Here is a 17,024-nt window from a genome sequence, read left to right as displayed (position 1 = left end):
AACGAGAATAAAAATGCACGAAACACAATGTGGACCACTACGGGTACATAGAATGAATCGAAAAGCTTGGTTCGAGGTACTTACCCGTTGAAGATCGAAGAACGATGAAGAACGAATGAAGAACGTCGAAGAACGGTTGAAACCTTTGCGAAATTCTTCACGGAAAACGTTACGGAAACGTTTCGGAAGCGCCTCGGCTTAGATTTTCTTCACGGAAACGATTTTTCCAAGCAAATTCGAAAGAGAGAGAAGTGCCAAAGGGGCTGAACCCTTTTCTTCTTCACTTCCTCCCCTATTTATAGCAAAATAGGGGAGGTGGTTGCCGCCCAGCTCGCCCAGGCGAGCTCAGCTCGCCCAGGCGAGCCAGGTTGCTTCCTCCAGAAGCAACAGCCTTCTGGAGGAATATTCTAGAGGGCCCAAGTGGGCCTGGGTGCTATTTGCACCCCCATTTTTACTAAGTACACCCCCCTTTGCTGTTTTTTTGGTGATTCTTTTTTTCGTAAAGTTACGGAAACTTACGAATTTCGTAACGATACTTGTTTTCTTTCCGTAATGTTACGGAACCTTGCGGATTACATAATCATCCCCCTTTTGACTTACGGAATGTTACGGAACCTCACTTAATTATGCAACGATGCTTCCATTTGATTTCCGGTGTGTCACGGAAACTTACGGATTGTGCATCAATATTTTTTGGTTTTTCGACATGTCCTGGAATTTCACAAATTGCCTAATGATGGGTACCAAGCACCTCACAAGGACCAAAGAAAGGTCGCATGTCATCAAGCAAAGGTCCCCGGACGAAATTAGGGTATGACAAGGGTGTTACAACGTAGACTATCCAACGTGGCACTAAAGTGTGTGTTTATAAAGCTTCTTCTGGTCACTTCCTTCTTCTTCCTCAAATTAGGGTTTATAAGAGCTTCTTTCCTCTGAATTCCCTCCTTGTTCTTAAGTGTGCGTTCCTCAAATTAGGGTTTGTAAAGCTTCTCTCGTCTGTAAAGGTTCTCCCCTTTGCTTCTTCTTCTTCACTTGATTTCTCCATGTCTGCAAGTGGTAGTTCTTCTGCATTTTCTGGTAGAACCATTCGCCAATGCCACCATGGAAGACGTGCAGCTATTCGAACTACAAGAACAAGGAGGAACCCAGGAAGGTTATTCTATACTTGTGCATTGCCCCAAACAGGCCCAGATAACTGTCAATTTTTTTAATGGGTTGAAGAAGAAAACCAAGTTTCTAATCCTTCTTCTGTCACAAGAGAATCAATGATAGTGGCTGATTTGAACCTACAAATTGAAGCATCGCAGAAGAAAATGAGAAATTTAACAAACATTGTATTGTTAGGTTTTTCATTTTTAATTATAATGTTAGTTTTAGGGGGAATATATTTTAGGAAAAATTTGTAGTAGCATCTTGTGATATTATAAGTGTTGTTTTGTTGAAGAAATATTGTGAATGAAGTTCCTCAAGTTTTTGTTGCTATTGTCAGTTACTTTGCAGTTCCTTAAGTTTTTCATTTGAAATTTGATTTGGGTGTAACTACTGTCAATTACTTTGCAGAACAACAGAATGATGCTCAACTTGATCAAATATCATATAATTGGTTATACTTCCCTGGTGTTGATTGCGTTGATGTTTGCTAATTAAAGGGGAAAATGTAGTTTAATCAATTCACCTAAACCCAGTTCAATTAAATAAAATTTTATTTGGTACAATAGAAAATGCAGTGATTATAAGAGAAAGAGAAGAAATAAGACACTAAATCATGTAATAAAACACATTTATCAACATTTTCCTTGTTGCTGTAATAAAATAGATGTGGTACCCAGTTCATCAGCATTTTTCTTGTTGCTGTAATAAAACAAATGTGGTCATGTGATTATAAGAGAAAGAGAAGAAATAGGACATTAAATCATGTGATTATTTTTCAAAGTCTAGAAGCTGCTGTAAGGTTTAATAGTGGTCCTAGTCTAGAGAACTGCTAGCAAATATCATTTGACACTTCCTAAACCAGAGAACCAACATGGCTCAGCCATAATTTCATTTCACAGACCATATAAAGCTTTCACACCATAAACCAAAATAGATAAGTCAAGCTTTCATAGATAAGTACCATAATGTTTACATCGTTCAAGCTTTCAAATTTAAAGTACCGAAGTACACAACATAGACTAGTACCTACTGAATAAAAATTAGTCATATCCAACTACACATCCTAATAACAAAATAAAACAAAAAAATGGGTCTTCACTTTTCTTCATTTTTATACTGGATCTTTATCAGCAGCCTTCCTTCTAGTGAACTTCAGTGTTGGCATGAAAAGTAATGGTGTTGTTGGCTGGCCATCCACAATAGGTGCATCTACTGTTGAAGTGTTTGAAATGTTCTTTTGTTTGGGTCTTGTTATGTTTAGCTTATTCCTTGCTACTGGTGGAACATCAATAATAGGTGTCGGGACCTACATGCAAATGCCAAACATGAATCAACAACTTTGGATTATTTCATGGCTCTCCACATCTTTGTAACTTCAATGTGAACTCCAAACTCTTGCTTGAAATAATCCAAGGCTTCAGCACATTTAAGGCTTGGTTGGATTCTGAGTTTGGCCTCAAGTTTGCTGACCACCCACTCTCTATTTGCTTGTTTGTCTCACTAATAATTTGTTTACTTCAAAGGATGGACTCTCTTAAGCTCAGTGTGTTTCTCAACAAGTGTTTTTCTTTTCTCTCGTTTATTGATTCACGACTCTTGTCTTTCTATGTACATTCATCAATTTTCTTCAATCTTTGATGTTGTACTTATAGGTAGAGAGACATTTGTAATTGTAGAGTGTATATTCAAATTTGACCATTGTATAGATTGATCTTGTTTCCTGAATTAAGCGAATATTGCGCGTTTCTGTCTAATAGGATCAAGACTTTCCATATATGTCATTCATAATTCAATACGATCATTAAACATATAAAAGGAAATAAAAGATAGTTTCGCAGATATGTTCCTTTTAAATCGAATCATATAAACTAGAATAAATTGATAATTCAAATAAGTTGCTTATTCCACTTATTGTTTGGATGGACTAGACAAGTACTTCATGCTTCCAACAATAGATAGGTATCTCCTGGTGTTGCTTCCAGTCATCAATCCAATAGACTTACATGCAACAAGGTGGTTAACATAAATTTATATCTTTGATTTCATCAAAATCGTAAGAGATGTTTGGGTTGTCTAGTGATGGATCATCCAGTGTCTAATGTTATACATATGTCATGATTTGTGGGTTATGTTTCTATATATGAAGAAACAAGAAGCATGAAAACCTTGAGATTCAACTAAACATGAACCATCGAGAGATAGAGACTTATGCTTCTATAATCATCAGAAGACTAAATCAAGGACGATATAAACTTACCTACAGAGCATATGGGAACAAGCATCAAAATCAAATTAATTAATGAAAATCCAGTTAGTGACAAGCATCTAAATTAGACTTCGATTAAACATGTTATGACCATCGTAATCAGACTTCAGGCATGAGATTTAATTTGGAATTTAAAGGAAAGAAAAGAAGAGTGCAGGAGGAACCTTACTTGGAGGTGATAGAGTTGTTGCGTGTAGATGATGAAAAACACGAGCAAATAAAGGATGTAACCAACAATGCACACTATGGTGGCAGAGATGCAAGAGTCACAAGGGAACCGCTTTGTCCTTCGTTATCACTACGGAGAGGTGGAGTGCCGAAAGGAATGACAAAAATTAGGTTGTGAGCCTTCTTTTATTGAAACGATGAGTTTAGGGGAAAAAAAAACCATTAGTTTGAGAGGTTTTAACATATCACAACTACACATTTAATCTAACTATCTTTCTTAAATTGGAAACTCCCCAATTATTTTTAATGGGAGATGATCCATTCCCAATTTTGTGACTACTTTTTCATGAAATTTGGGAATTTTTCTAACTAGAGGAAAAATTTGAAAAAAAGAATATAGGATAAAGTTTGACATTGTGAACTTTTGAGAGAGAAAAGTGCAACTAATCTTTTTATTTATTTTATTAAAAAAGTATAAATACACCATTTTGTCCCTGAAAGTGTAATTCACTGACACTAAAAGATAAAAAATATTTTTTTGTCCCTTAATGTGTAAAAATGCTTACATATTAGTCTTGTCGTTAGTTTGGTATCTAATGTCTAACATCTCAAATGAGGACTCAAATGTTATGAGAAAAAATTGTCATGAAAATATCGATGAACTATTTTGTCATTTTTGGAAAAGTGGTGTATGTTTTCCTTCATGTTGTCACTCTCTCACTAGCGATAATATTTTGTTTAATTTTCAGTTGATTCTACTATTTTTTTTAGTTTCTTTCGATGTGAATGACATCCACCGTTGTATTTTCTATGGGTTGTGAAAATCGGATGAAAAGGAGATCATCGCATGGTGGTGTCGTGGTCGTCCTTGGTGATGACATGGTTGTCTGCTGCAATGTCATTTCGTTTGTGTAGAGCCAGGTGAAGAAGGTATCCATCATTTCACGATGGCTTCATGATCATCCAAGGTGATGGCAAGGTTGTTCGTAGCAACAACGTGTTGTTTGCGATAGCATTGTGTTGTCTATGGAAACTAGAGAGTCAAGTGATGAAGGTGAAGTGGTGGTAAACGACAAGGGTATGATTGGATTTGTGTTATAAACAAGAGGTAAACATGGTAAAAGAGGGGGAAAGAAAGATAAAATAATAATAAGAAAAAGAAAAATATTCGACGAGGGTCTTGGGAGAGAAAAAATGTGCAAAAGATATAAAGGAGGAGGGTGGGAACCAGCAATTGGGAGGGGAGTTCAAAGTCTAAAAAGAAGAGGAGCGAGTTTATCTAATTCTTTTCACAATTTCCAAAAATGGAAAAATAGTCCATCAACACTTTCTTGATAGATTGGTTCCGCTAAGTTAGCTGCCAAAATTGACAATATTTTTTCATGATATTTGAATCCTCACTTGCCACATGAGAATAGATGTTAGACATCATAAATCAAACTAATGACATGATTAATATGTTGTCATTTTTTTACGCATTTGAGGACAACAAAATATTTTTCCATCTTTTAAGGACTCATATGTCATCAAATTACACTTTCAAGAATGAAATTGGATATTTAAATTTAAAAAATTGATTTAAAATTAAAATGTTTAATGTCACTTTTGGTTCATTAAGTTTTATTTGTTTCGTATTTATACATAGTTTTAAAAGTTATATTTTGATATTTATATTTTTAAATATATCGTTTTTGTTATTTCTTTAATTTTATGTTTGAAAGTTAGTCTTCCCTTAACATTAAAATTTTGAAAATCAAAGCCCGCAGAAAATTGAAAACTAGGAAAAGAAAAAAATAGATGAATCCGATGTATGTAGTCTATGTTAGATGGGTGAGGTGAGTCAACCGTATTTCAATATATGGATTGTTTTTAAAATTATGATATAAAAAAATCATGATAATATTAAAATAAGTAAGAATAACTTCTATTTTCACAAAAATTAATTGTATAATAATCAATTTTATTTAAAATCAATTATTTTCTTAAAGTTTAAATCAATTTTCTACTCAACACCTACGAAATAAGGTGAATGACTGTCTGTAATAAAAAACTCTCATCGTATCCTAACCCTGTAACTTAAGCAAGAGAGGGAAGAAGGAATAGAATAGAACATGCGCTAAGCAAACATGGATCTTCTGTGCAACGCTTATTCGAATGCCTCAGACCACGAAGATGAAGAAGAAGAACCACCAAAACGACAGAGAGTATCACTCTCTTCCCCTAACCCGCTAAAACGACACCTTCCTTTGTCTTCTCATCCTTCGTTCAACCACCAAACGCAAGCTCCCATGCCCGGAAGATACATTTCCAAACGACAGCGCGCATTGATGGCCCCACCCCTGCCCCTCTTCCTGACCCGTTCCTGTTCCGTCTCCATTCACGCTATCTGGTACCCATTTCTTCTTTTTTTTCTCCTTTTTCCTTTGTGTAATCCAAATTGAACTTTTTTTTTCTTTTTGTTCAATTTTGTAATCATTGAAACTTTTACGGTGGAAATTCAAATCACATTCAAATTTTGTGAAATTTACAGGGTTCCATTTTGATTTTTTTTTTTTAGTTTTTATTTTTAGGTCTGTTTGTTAAAAGGCGTTCAATTTTGGAATTATGATTATAGATTAGAGTTGTCAGTCCCAAATAGCGGCGCGGAGTGTCCGACTCTATACATGCTATAGGGGATAGTGGATAGTGGGATGACGATATTTTGAACCTTAAACCCTTACCTTAGATTTATACCAGTGTTATCAATGGTGGATGGTGGTGGCAGAAGGCCAAAATTCTGCCATAAAAACATGCCATTGTGGTAGCGGTCTCCCTTCACAAATTACCTATGGTGGTTAGCAAAAAAGTGAAATGGTAGTGGGTAGGCTACAACAGTGACAAAATTGCTGGAAACTAGCCGGAAAAAAAGATGACTCTGTGTAAACCAGTGAGAAATGAGTCTGGATGCCAGAAATTGGCTGGAAAAAAAAAAAAAAAAAAGAACTGTGCTGTGCGATGGCGAGTGGTGCTGGAAACTAGCAGAGGAGTGTGGAAAAGAGCTCTGCAGAGGCAAGGGCTTGCACTTACAGGTGCGCATGAATGAATGTAATGGGAACTGAAAACATGAACTTAAAAATCTGTCCAATTTTCTGATGTTGCCAAATGTTGGCTTTTATCCATTTTCTGCAATCCACAATTGATAACACTGGTCACATTAAACTTATTAAATAATGTGACAGGCTGACAGCAAATTGAAAGTCTAAAACTTTCCTATACTAACAATGCATAAAAAATAAAAGAAAAATCTCTTGGTTTTATATTAGCTTTAGGAATGATATTGATGCTACCTTTATTTGTTGTGTTGCTGCATTTTATGTGATCAACTTCATCTTTTATTTTTTTTGCTGCTATCTTCTGTTGCTGGGATACATATTGAAGTATGTGATTCACTATACAATGTTATATCAAGACTATAATGACGCTATTATAGTCTTGATATAGTGGAGCAATAGACAATAGTGTAGTGGAACGGCATAGGATGCTATGGGATTGAAAAAGTGGTCATGGAATGCCAAAAAGGTTATTTTTTTCATGTGCTATAATGACGCTATTATGATATAGACCTCAAAAAACTATTGGTACTGCTGAAATGACACTGTTGAGGGTTTTCTTGGCTAAAATTGTCATGTCACCCCATTTTCTGATGCAACTTTTGCTTCATAAACATAGTAGGATTTGAAATCCTTCTTTCTCTCTGTTTTGACCTTTGTTCCTTCACTTTACAGGACTATTTTTTTCCCCAAGTTTCACTCTTTCTTCTTCCTTTTTAGACTTCCCAGTTCAAGTTCTGCTAATTTTTATCTTATTTTTTGTGTTCTTTTTCTACTAATTTTACCATCATCTTTCATATTTTTACTGCATTAGTTTATTCTTATTGTTCCTAGATTGATGGTGATTGTGTGCATAAAATCTAACTTATTATTTATCATAAATTTCTTTAATTTTGGATTTTTTTTTTGTTTTTTACTATTTATATATGTAGTATTAATTATTTACTTCATATTATAATATTTAAAATAGCGGCCATCTCACTATACCGCTTTTAATGCTGATTGCTATGCATTGCTATTTGTGATTTTTAACTATGACTATAGTTTGTTTAAAACAATTTAAGATATTGATGTAATAACATATAACATATCTATCATTATATTTGTATATATGGTAAATCTTATAGATTGTATAATTTATAATCATTCCCAATATTGCAATTAAAAATTTTATGATAGTGCTTTCATCATTTTCCCCCTCTTGAATTTTCTTGTCTCCTCTTGAAATCCCCTCCTCCTCTCTCAACCATACAACCAGAGATAAAAAAGTATGAGAACGAAGAAAAGGCCCAATGGCATATATAGACATTTTTTGTGTGTGTGGACCAAGGTATCCCTCAGTCGAAAGTCAAGGACTAATCCCCTAAGGTATTGAGATCCATTTAGGGGGTTGACCTCTCCCAACAGATGTTTTTTCATACTCAGTGGCCAGGGATCGAACCCATGACCATATGCTTAAGGGCTATGTGATTTAGAGGGGTAGAGAAGAGGGAGGGAGAATAATCTGATATGCCTTTTTGGATATATCATAATCCAAAGTAATATGATGGATTGGTTATGTTATAACATCATAGAGGGGTAGAGAAGAGGGAGGGAGAATAGTCTGATATGCCTTTTTGGATATATCAGTCCAAAGTAATATGAGGAATTGATGTTATAACATCATATGTCCATTGGAGGTAATAATGCCACAAGTATCTATTGAAAGGATGAAGAAAACGAGACATAATCTGTCAAACATCATATGTCCATTGGAGGTAAACATATGGTTGTGGCATGGATAATTAAGCGAGTAAGGGAATGAAAATGATCTTTTCTTTAGGAGATAAGCAAAACTTGGAGTCTTAGATACTCATTTTTTCATAATTGTATCCTTATTCTTCTATATAAATCCCACCCAGATTCTCTTTTCCTGACATTTTTTGGTGGTATTTAGGAGAATTTAATTTCTTTGGCATGACTAGAGTAATTATTGCATGAGCATAGTGTCTATGGGTGCAACTAATCAAAAGTTCAAAATGTATTAAAATAATAATAAGCTCTAGTGAGATCCATGCTCAAGTTATGTTAAATTGTTAATATTGTCTTGAGTTTTTAATTGATTGTCTATTGGCACTGTGCTCATGCAACAATCGCTTGGCATGGCTACTATCATAGTTCAAGGTCTACTTCTCAATTAAGGCCCTCCACTTCTATATCTATCTAGTGAGGAAGCTCAATAGAAAATAGCTGCTTAATTTTGAAGCATGCAGCAGATGAATTTTTGTGTTATAATCAGTCTCTGGCTGAGTGATGAGCTTGCATAAATTAAATTTCTTTATTTCCTCTGACACATACCTTTTCCTGTTGGTACTTTCTTCAGACATAGTTGTGCTGCATGTTTTAGTGATTCTATCTATTCCCTTGCTTCTATATTGATCTCTTCTTTTTTTGTCTTTGATAGAGACAACTACTCTGACCTTTTTCTTGTTTATAAACTTAGGGAGTATCTTGGATGCTGATATACACCATAATATTTTATCATTGTTGAAAAGTAAAGCAAAGGGTCATCAAAGCCCAAACTTGATATCTGAAAAGCTATCTGCGTCTCTATATGGGCATACAAAAGCTGTCAATGCTATACATTGGTCATCAACTCATGGTAAGTTCTTTTTGTTGACAAACTGTTGCCCTGGTTTGTGTGTGATATACTATAGTTTTTAAGGAGGAATAGTTGTCCTAAACTGTTTCTTAGTGATAAAGGTATTGTATTTGTGTTATATTTTAATTTTAATGTATAAAGCATTTGTTCACGGCTGGACTAAATTTAAAATCAAAGTATTGAAAAGTGTTGTGTGTCTACGTGTGTATGAGAGAGAGAGAGAGAGTGAGAGATATGCTTGTTGTATATACTAGTACTGGTATTTATTTGTTCATCAGAGTTAGCTTACAGCTCACCTCCTTGCATCTGCGGGGATGGATCATGCGGTTTGCATATGGAATGTATGGGGCAGAAATCAGAAGAAAGCATGTGTGCTAAACTTCCACAATGCAGCAGTCAAAGATGTGAAATGGTCTCAGCAAGGGCACTTCCTACTTTCTTGTGGGTATGATTGCACGTCAAGGTTAATTGATGTTGAAAAGGGATTGGAGACTCGGGTTTTCAGAGAAGATCAAATTGTTGGAGTTATAAAGTTCCATCCAGACAATTCAAATCCTACGAAGCACGGACACCCCATCCCCTTGTCGTGTCCGGGTGTCCGACACGTGTCCGTGTCCGTGTCCAACACGACACCGACACTGACAAGTAAATCAGCATCCCATTAAGAGGTGAGGTGTCCACGTGTCCGTGTCCGTGTCAGTGTTGGTGCTTCATAGTTCAAATCTCTTCCTTTCCGGAGGGTCAAAGGGCCGGTTCAAACTTTGGGATGCCAGAACTGGCAAAGTAGTGCACAATTATAATTGAAATTTAGGTCCAATTCTGGATGTTGAGTTCACAATGAATGGGAAGCAATTCATCTCTTCTAGTGATGTATCTCAAAGTAACGCCAACAAGAACGCTATTATTGTTTGGGATGTGTCAAGAGAGATACCATTGTCTAATCAGGTGAGATAATTCTATATATTGTCTTTCATTTTTCTGTTTTAACTGTTATCCATTTTTTCTGCAAAATTGCTGTGAAGTTTGCTTATTGTTAGTTTAAGCAGCAATGCTGAGGTTGATTACAACTCTTGAAACAATAAGTCATTCTAGAGGGAATAGAATAATGCAGATAGTCTAGTAAAAGTTATAGATACCATTTCTATTTTCTTAGACCAGCCGGTAAATGGACTGATTCATGGTTTAGTGTTTCAACTATGGCCAAATTATTGTCAAACTGGAATTAATTTTTAACGTATGTATATTATTATGCTGTTTTTAACACATAATAATATTATTTTGTATTGACATTAAACATGAAATTTTAATATTTTAAGCTACCATATTTTTTAAGCTATAGGATTAAAAACATACTGCCTTTTTTCCTGGTTTGATACTTTCAAGTTTCAAGATCCAAAACATACTGCCTTAAGTTGTTTTAAATAGGGTGGATGAATGAACTGACATAGCAAACTTACTGCAAATGCAATATTAATGTCCAATTGTCCATGCCACCCTAGGGATGTTACCCATGCTTAGACTTCAGCAATGACTTAGCGTAGCGAGCCTAATAATAAGATTACACTAAAGACATAATATTTGTTTAAGGTTAAGTTAATTTGTTGGTTTCTGGATTATTTATGGATTTTAAATAAATTCCTATACTTTAAAGTCTGTAATTAGATTTAGATCCCTAAACTAGTAAATTGTTTTTAATTGGATCCTTGGCAACATTTCCGTTAGGCTTCGTTTAAGTACTGTATAGGAACCTAATTGAAAATATCAAATTATTCAGGGACCAGGTTGCTAGTTTACTTATTTAATTTGTTCTTGAACTAAATATATATTTTTTTTAAATTAGGTCAATGTAACAAATATTTAACAAGAACTTGGAAAATTATTTAAAGATGCAATCCCTAGATTTATACTTTCTACTGAGTTCTAAAATAGTAAAATACGCCTTCTCCAAACAAAAACATGCCAATAACTAAATTTCCCAAGCTTTTGAGTTAGGGAGTTGGGTTCTAAGAGTCCAAATAAAGAATTTCAAGGAGTGGGTAGAACCGCCTACTCCTTAGAGAAAATTGTTGAGGAGAAAATAAGTGACTCTAAATTTTCTCCAGAATCTCAAAAAGAATGGCTGAGTAAGGAAAATAGAGTACAAAATGGAGGAAAATGTGAAAGGTATAGAAACGAACAGGGTGTGGCAAGGAAGAAACTTGAGAACGTTGGGGTGGGGGTGCCTGCGTTTTTTAATTTTTTTTCCCAATAAAATGGTTCATTTCAATCCGATTGTTCTCTGTATTTGTGTTTCTGTTGCTAAATCAATCAAATTTGTACTTTAAGTACAATTCTAAATATATAGAAAAACTGTGTTAGAGAAACTGTAGCAACTGAGTCAGTTAAGTTGTAACAGAATTAGAGCAGAACAGTGGACCTGCTAACTGAACTGTTAACTTGATCTGTTGGTTAACAAGTGTTAGCATATAGATGAAAATGCACATGATGCACACTCTTTCTTTCAACAACTCACAGTATACTAGTTAAAGTTAAACTATGCTAACTGTGTAACAGCTACAGTGTACAGATACAATCATTTTCTTGCCATGGACTAGTTGGCAGTTGAACCGATCAGGCAAGCTAGTCTTGTTTAGTTTAAAAAACAATGGTTCTATTTATGGTGAAGGGAGTTTGATGAAGACAATAGTATTCATTCATTATAGTAGCAGCCAGTCAAATACAATAGTCCTGAACTGGATGCTTCGACCTCTACCTGATTCACTGGCCTCCTCACAATCCTCCTATCCCCAGAATTGTTGTTGGGATCAAAGGACATATCTTCAATGATCTTGGTTGCTTCAGTAGGTGGCTTCAGCATAAGATTTCCCCCACAAGCAGCATCGAGGCTTGTACTATTATGAAAGGACAATCCTCCATAGAATATTTGCACAATCCTCTGTGGGCTGAAACCTTAACGTGGACAACTCCGGAGAAACTCTTGAAACCTCTCCCACGCTTCAGCCAAACTCTCCTGCTCCTGCACTAAATTCCCAATATCCCTCTGTATTTGATCAGTTTTAACTACAGAGAAATATTTCTCAAGGAATTTATTAACGCAGTCCTCCCAAGTCGTGATCTTGTGTTCAGGTAAAGCACAAAGTCAATCCCAGGCTTTCCCATTCAGTGAGAATGGAAAAGCATCCAATCTCACATACTCTGTGGGCACGCTTTGCACATTGATGGTGCCAGTCAACCTCAGGTACGTGGGGTCTTCAGAGTCTGCCTCATGGAACTGATTGCTTTCTATAATCTGCAAGAAGCCATGTCTCAGCTCAAAATTGACTTCTGCCCCCAGAGTTGGCAACAATATGTTATTAGCTATCTCCACTTGAGGAGTGAGATAGTCTAACAAGGTCTGCTCTACCTGCTCATTAACAACAGTCTCACCCCCCATTGCCTCTGTTTCCAGCCATGTTTCTTCTCCTCTGCTTAGCTCTATTCCTGCGAGCAACTTTCTCGATCTTAGGTTCGTGTAGAAGCACTGGTCACTGAGATCGAGTGAGCATGAAACTGTTAAACACAGGAAGGAGAAAGGATTAAACACAACAGGCAACAAGTATAGAGATAAGAAATTAAAATAATAAAATTCAACAATTTTCTTTTTTGAACTTAAATACTGAACAAATAAAACAGAAAAATAAAAATAAGCAAAAATTATACACAAAAAACTGTTTGGTTTTCACAAAAGAAATTATCCAACAACTATACAACTAGTCCCTGGTGATGGCACCTGAAACTTTAAGCGTAAAATATGTTCGCTAAGGGCAAGTGTACTCTGCATGCAGTAATAATGGGATAATTTATCATATAAAGAGACCTAGGACTATCATTCCAATCATGCTTTTGATTTCCCTCACTTTTTGTAATTGAAAACTCATCTAAAATCAATTATTGAAAATCTCAAAAATAATTAACAGGTCCTGGTGAAACACTGAACCCTCTTTCTCTTAATTCAAATCCTAGTTGGTCAGTTTGGGTTCAAATTACGAGAAAGTATAAGTTTGTGGAGATTAATTCACAAATTACTAATTCAGAAATCCCTAAAATATGTTTGGTCGGTCATATTTCACAGGACCCAATTATTCTACAGTTCATACGAAGTAGGCCACAAATGCACAAACGATTAAAATATAGAGTGGTCAATTCTAAATGAAATAAAGCACAATAGAATGAAACAATTGATTGAACAAAGACAAATTTAAATTAATCAAATTGGAGTTCATTTGCGGATTACATCATAGTCTTAGAAAATAGGGGGTTTAGTTGGCCATAGGCATAGACAAGCATACACAGAACCTCAAATACATAAGAAAGAGTAGAGAAATTACACATTAGAGGCACCGTAATCCTTCTCACGTGCTCCCTCAATCCAACAAATCTCCCAACTATGCCTAACTCACTCACAGTGTTCTAATTTCGTGCACAAAGCAAAAGATAATTCAAACCCTCACCCAATTCCCTTTCAATAAAACAAATGTAGCTGGCACAGGCAATAGCACGGCTGTTCTCATTGAGTGGTCACTTTAAATTCTAACTTTGGGGGGGGGGGGGGGGGGCAGCCCACCCCTACCTATACAGAGAACAGCCATTCTCGGAATTGGTGACACTGTTGCCTTTTTTGCGAAAAGCTCAGAACGGCCTTTCTGCTATAGCTTTAGGTGTTCTAAAATGAGCACAAACGGTCGATCTCCTCATCGGAGCACTCTTTTTTACCCTTTTTAAGCCTCTTTTCTCAGATTTTCCACATTTTCCAGTCCCTGTCCTGGCTGAATCAAACTTAACAAAATTACATGAGTTTCGCCCATAAAATCACATGAATCAAATTAAAAGCAAGGCAAAAACTCTTGCAAAAGAACATGCAAACACCGGTTTATTGTGTGTGTGTGTGTGTGTGTGTATATGCCTTGGCTTCCACCAATTTCTGTTATGCCATTTGCCATATGTATATGATGGATTTTGGGCTCTCTGCCATTAACAACAGTACACTGCTTTAGGGTTTATTTGAGATTACCGGCTTCTAGATTCTCCCTCTTCTTACTCGCCACTTCTGTACTTTTCCACACTGCTGTTTATGTTGCCATTGCCTACATATCAGATTAAATTACGTATCTACAATTTATTCATTTACACATGTCAGATTAAATTTCATTATCTACATTTTACTCATTTACACTTGTCACTCAAGGTATGCTGACTTTTGGTTAAACATTTAGATTGATGGTTGTTAAATGTTAGGTAATAATATTAATGCAGCAAAGAAGCATGATTTGCACTGATAACACTGAACAAGCAGTTCAGAAGATCAACTTTTCAATTTTTTCTCTTCCAAAGACTTTCCATGATCTTAAAGTTGTGATAAAACTCAAGCCACGTGCACTACGTATTACAATCTGGAATTTCTATGATGCATGCAACCTATTGTTCTTAATGCTTATATGCATTTTGGAGTATGCAATTCTTCTCTAAATATCAATTTGACCATATGTACGTGTAAACTTTGTTATACTTTGTGAATTCAGATTTTAATTAGCTTATTATACTCCTGAATCAGGTTTATGTGGAAGCTTATACGTGTCCTTGTGTGAGGTGCCACCCATTTGATTCAATTTTTGTTGCCCAATCAAATGGGAATTATGATGCAATCTTTACTACCACCCCACCTTACAGACTCAACAAATATAAGCGATATGAGGGACATGTGGTCTCTGGGTTTCCAATCAAATGCAATTTCAGCTTGGATGGGAAAAAACTTGCTTCTGGCTCTTCAGATGGTTCTATCTACCTTTATGATTATCAGTCATCCAAAGTCGTGAAGAAAATCAAGGCCCATGACCAGGCATGCATAGATGTTGCCTTCCACCCTGTTATACCTAATGTTATTGCTTCATGCTCATGGGATGGAAGTATTTTGGTATTTGAGTAGTCAGTCTTTAATTTTCTCACAGGGCAAGCATTCGGTTACTACTAGAAAATGACTTGCTAGGAGAGTGGAAAACTCTAGCCTTCTCTTAGTCTAGGCAGCTGTTTCTAGTTTGTTAGATACTGTGTGAATAATGAAACCTTCTCCCACAAGTCAATGCTTGCTTAAATGTGTACCCTTTTACTGTTGTACTGTGGATTTAATGTTTGTTCACTTATATTACAACTATAGTGAATCATGGTGTGAATTGTTTAAAAAGCAGTTTAAAGTATTTACCAGAAGTGAGAAATCTTGGTAACTATGATTAATGATGTGACAGATCTTTTCTGAACTGTGTAGAAAGTTACTAACAATGAATGAAAATTTAAAATGCTTCTCCATTATTGACCCTTAATTTCCCCAGTGAAGAACTGTTTTGGATAATTCAGGCAATGATCTTACAATGTGTAAAGCTGCACAGAGATTTGTGTTGGCCATTAGCATCTAAATTGGCTAAAGAGTCAACCTGCTTTCACCACTATGGAATAAAAAGCAGCGAAATGAAAATAGGCTCCATGACTATCGAGATTCTCAAAGACCTAATAACTTTCCAAAAGATTGCTATATGGTCAAAGGATGTCATCATAGAATGTAGTTTTGTCCCAACAAACATCAGCCTGCAAGTTTCATGTTTCTATCTCGAATATTCAGGGGTCTCAGACCAAAATTTGATCACTTTGAAAAGTTTTAAACTATCGTTGTCACACTAACATAGTGAATTATCCTTTTCAGCCTTACAAGAAACATTGTGATATGCCCTCCATGGAAGATTTTGACAAGCCTGCTGTGAAACTGGAAATTACACTTATTTGCATGTCCTTCACACTCTTAATGCTGGGCAGGGCTTACTTTATTCTCATGTGCATTTGTGAAATAAAAACTAAAACAAAAACGTGGCATGAGGCAGTGGTGCAGCTCACGAGTTACAAGAAATGTCTAGATGCTTGTAACCATTACCTACCATCATGGAAGGAAACCCTAAATGTGACTTAATCCAAGAGGGGATTTGTGGGGGCAAACTCTGCTGTTCTTATGTTCAGCCACATCTTCCCACAAGGAAAGAGAGATGGAAGGGGGGCCTAACAGGGTCTAAACAAGACATTATAATTATGTAACTCCCTTTCCCCTCTTCATGGGGGTCAAATTCAATTGTAGAGGGACAAGACACACCACTCTTTATGCACCTCTTTCAAAATTTGATGGTCCACAAGTACCTCTCTCTTAAAACTGTTTATATTGGAAAAATTTGGGCAATGTAATCTCAAATCCCATTTAAAGCAAGGAAACACACACCCCTTAGGCCTCATGCAGCCTACTATCCTATGAACATAATTTATTTTCAACGTCTATATGAATATGTTCCCCACCTTACATGGTCTTAAGCACTCTCTCTCTTTATTATCCCAATATTTATCTCTTTGTTAAGCCCCACCAGTCTTTCCCCCAAAAAACAAACTCGAAAGGCAAAAAGGGGCACAAGAAAGATGGAACTTAGAATGAGGAAAGCATGCCCCTACTACTACTCCACAGTCCCATATGACTGCAATCATCATCTAAAAGAGAGATACTTTTATAGCGTACTTGAGGTCAAGAGGGCATTCGCGTTTTAAAGGTCCCACAAGCTAACCTATGGGGCGACACGAAACGATGGGCTGAAAGGTTTTTAAGCTAAGCCAGTTGAAGAAGCTCTAGTAGGATTTGACATGAACT

General features: G+C 36.0%; 1 protein-coding gene across 6 annotated transcripts; it reads left to right on the top strand.

Annotated features, from left to right (window-relative positions):
* Window positions 1–5,630: 5,630 nt before the first annotated feature.
* LOC100816290 (WD repeat-containing protein 25) lies at window positions 5,631–15,533 on the top strand. 6 transcript variants are annotated; one of them, XM_014764913.3, is made up of 4 exons: window positions 5,631–5,975; window positions 9,158–9,316; window positions 9,669–10,261; window positions 14,907–15,533. In XM_014764913.3, the coding sequence occupies exons 3-4, from the start codon at window positions 10,154–10,156 to the stop codon at window positions 15,276–15,278; spliced, it is 480 nt and encodes a 159-aa protein (XP_014620399.1). In that variant the 5' UTR covers window positions 5,631–5,975; window positions 9,158–9,316; window positions 9,669–10,153; the 3' UTR covers window positions 15,279–15,533. The 6 variants fall into 6 exon arrangements, 5 of the variants coding, with proteins under 5 accessions (XP_014620399.1, XP_006592525.1, XP_040863193.1 ...); XM_006592462.4 differs by having other exon boundaries at window positions 9,608–10,261; XM_041007259.1 differs by having other exon boundaries at window positions 9,595–10,261.
* The last annotated feature ends 1,491 nt before the right edge of the window (window positions 15,534–17,024 follow it).

This window comes from Glycine max, chromosome 12 (assembly GCF_000004515.6).
Source record: "Glycine max cultivar Williams 82 chromosome 12, Glycine_max_v4.0, whole genome shotgun sequence".
In the NCBI taxonomy this organism is placed as follows: domain Eukaryota; kingdom Viridiplantae; phylum Streptophyta; class Magnoliopsida; order Fabales; family Fabaceae; genus Glycine; species Glycine max.
Note: the sequence above shows the minus strand (reverse complement) of the source record. Positions and strands in the feature narration are given on the sequence as shown.

Bases quoted from the DNA above. Each gene is read 5' to 3' on its own strand.
- LOC100816290 (XM_014764913.3), top strand. From the start codon at position 10,154: ATGAATGGGAAGCAATTCATCTCTTCTAGTGATGTATCTCAAAGTAAC. The intron at 10,262-14,906 runs GTGAGATAATTC...CTCCTGAATCAG, and splicing joins AGATACCATTGTCTAATCAG to GTTTATGTGGAAGCTTATAC.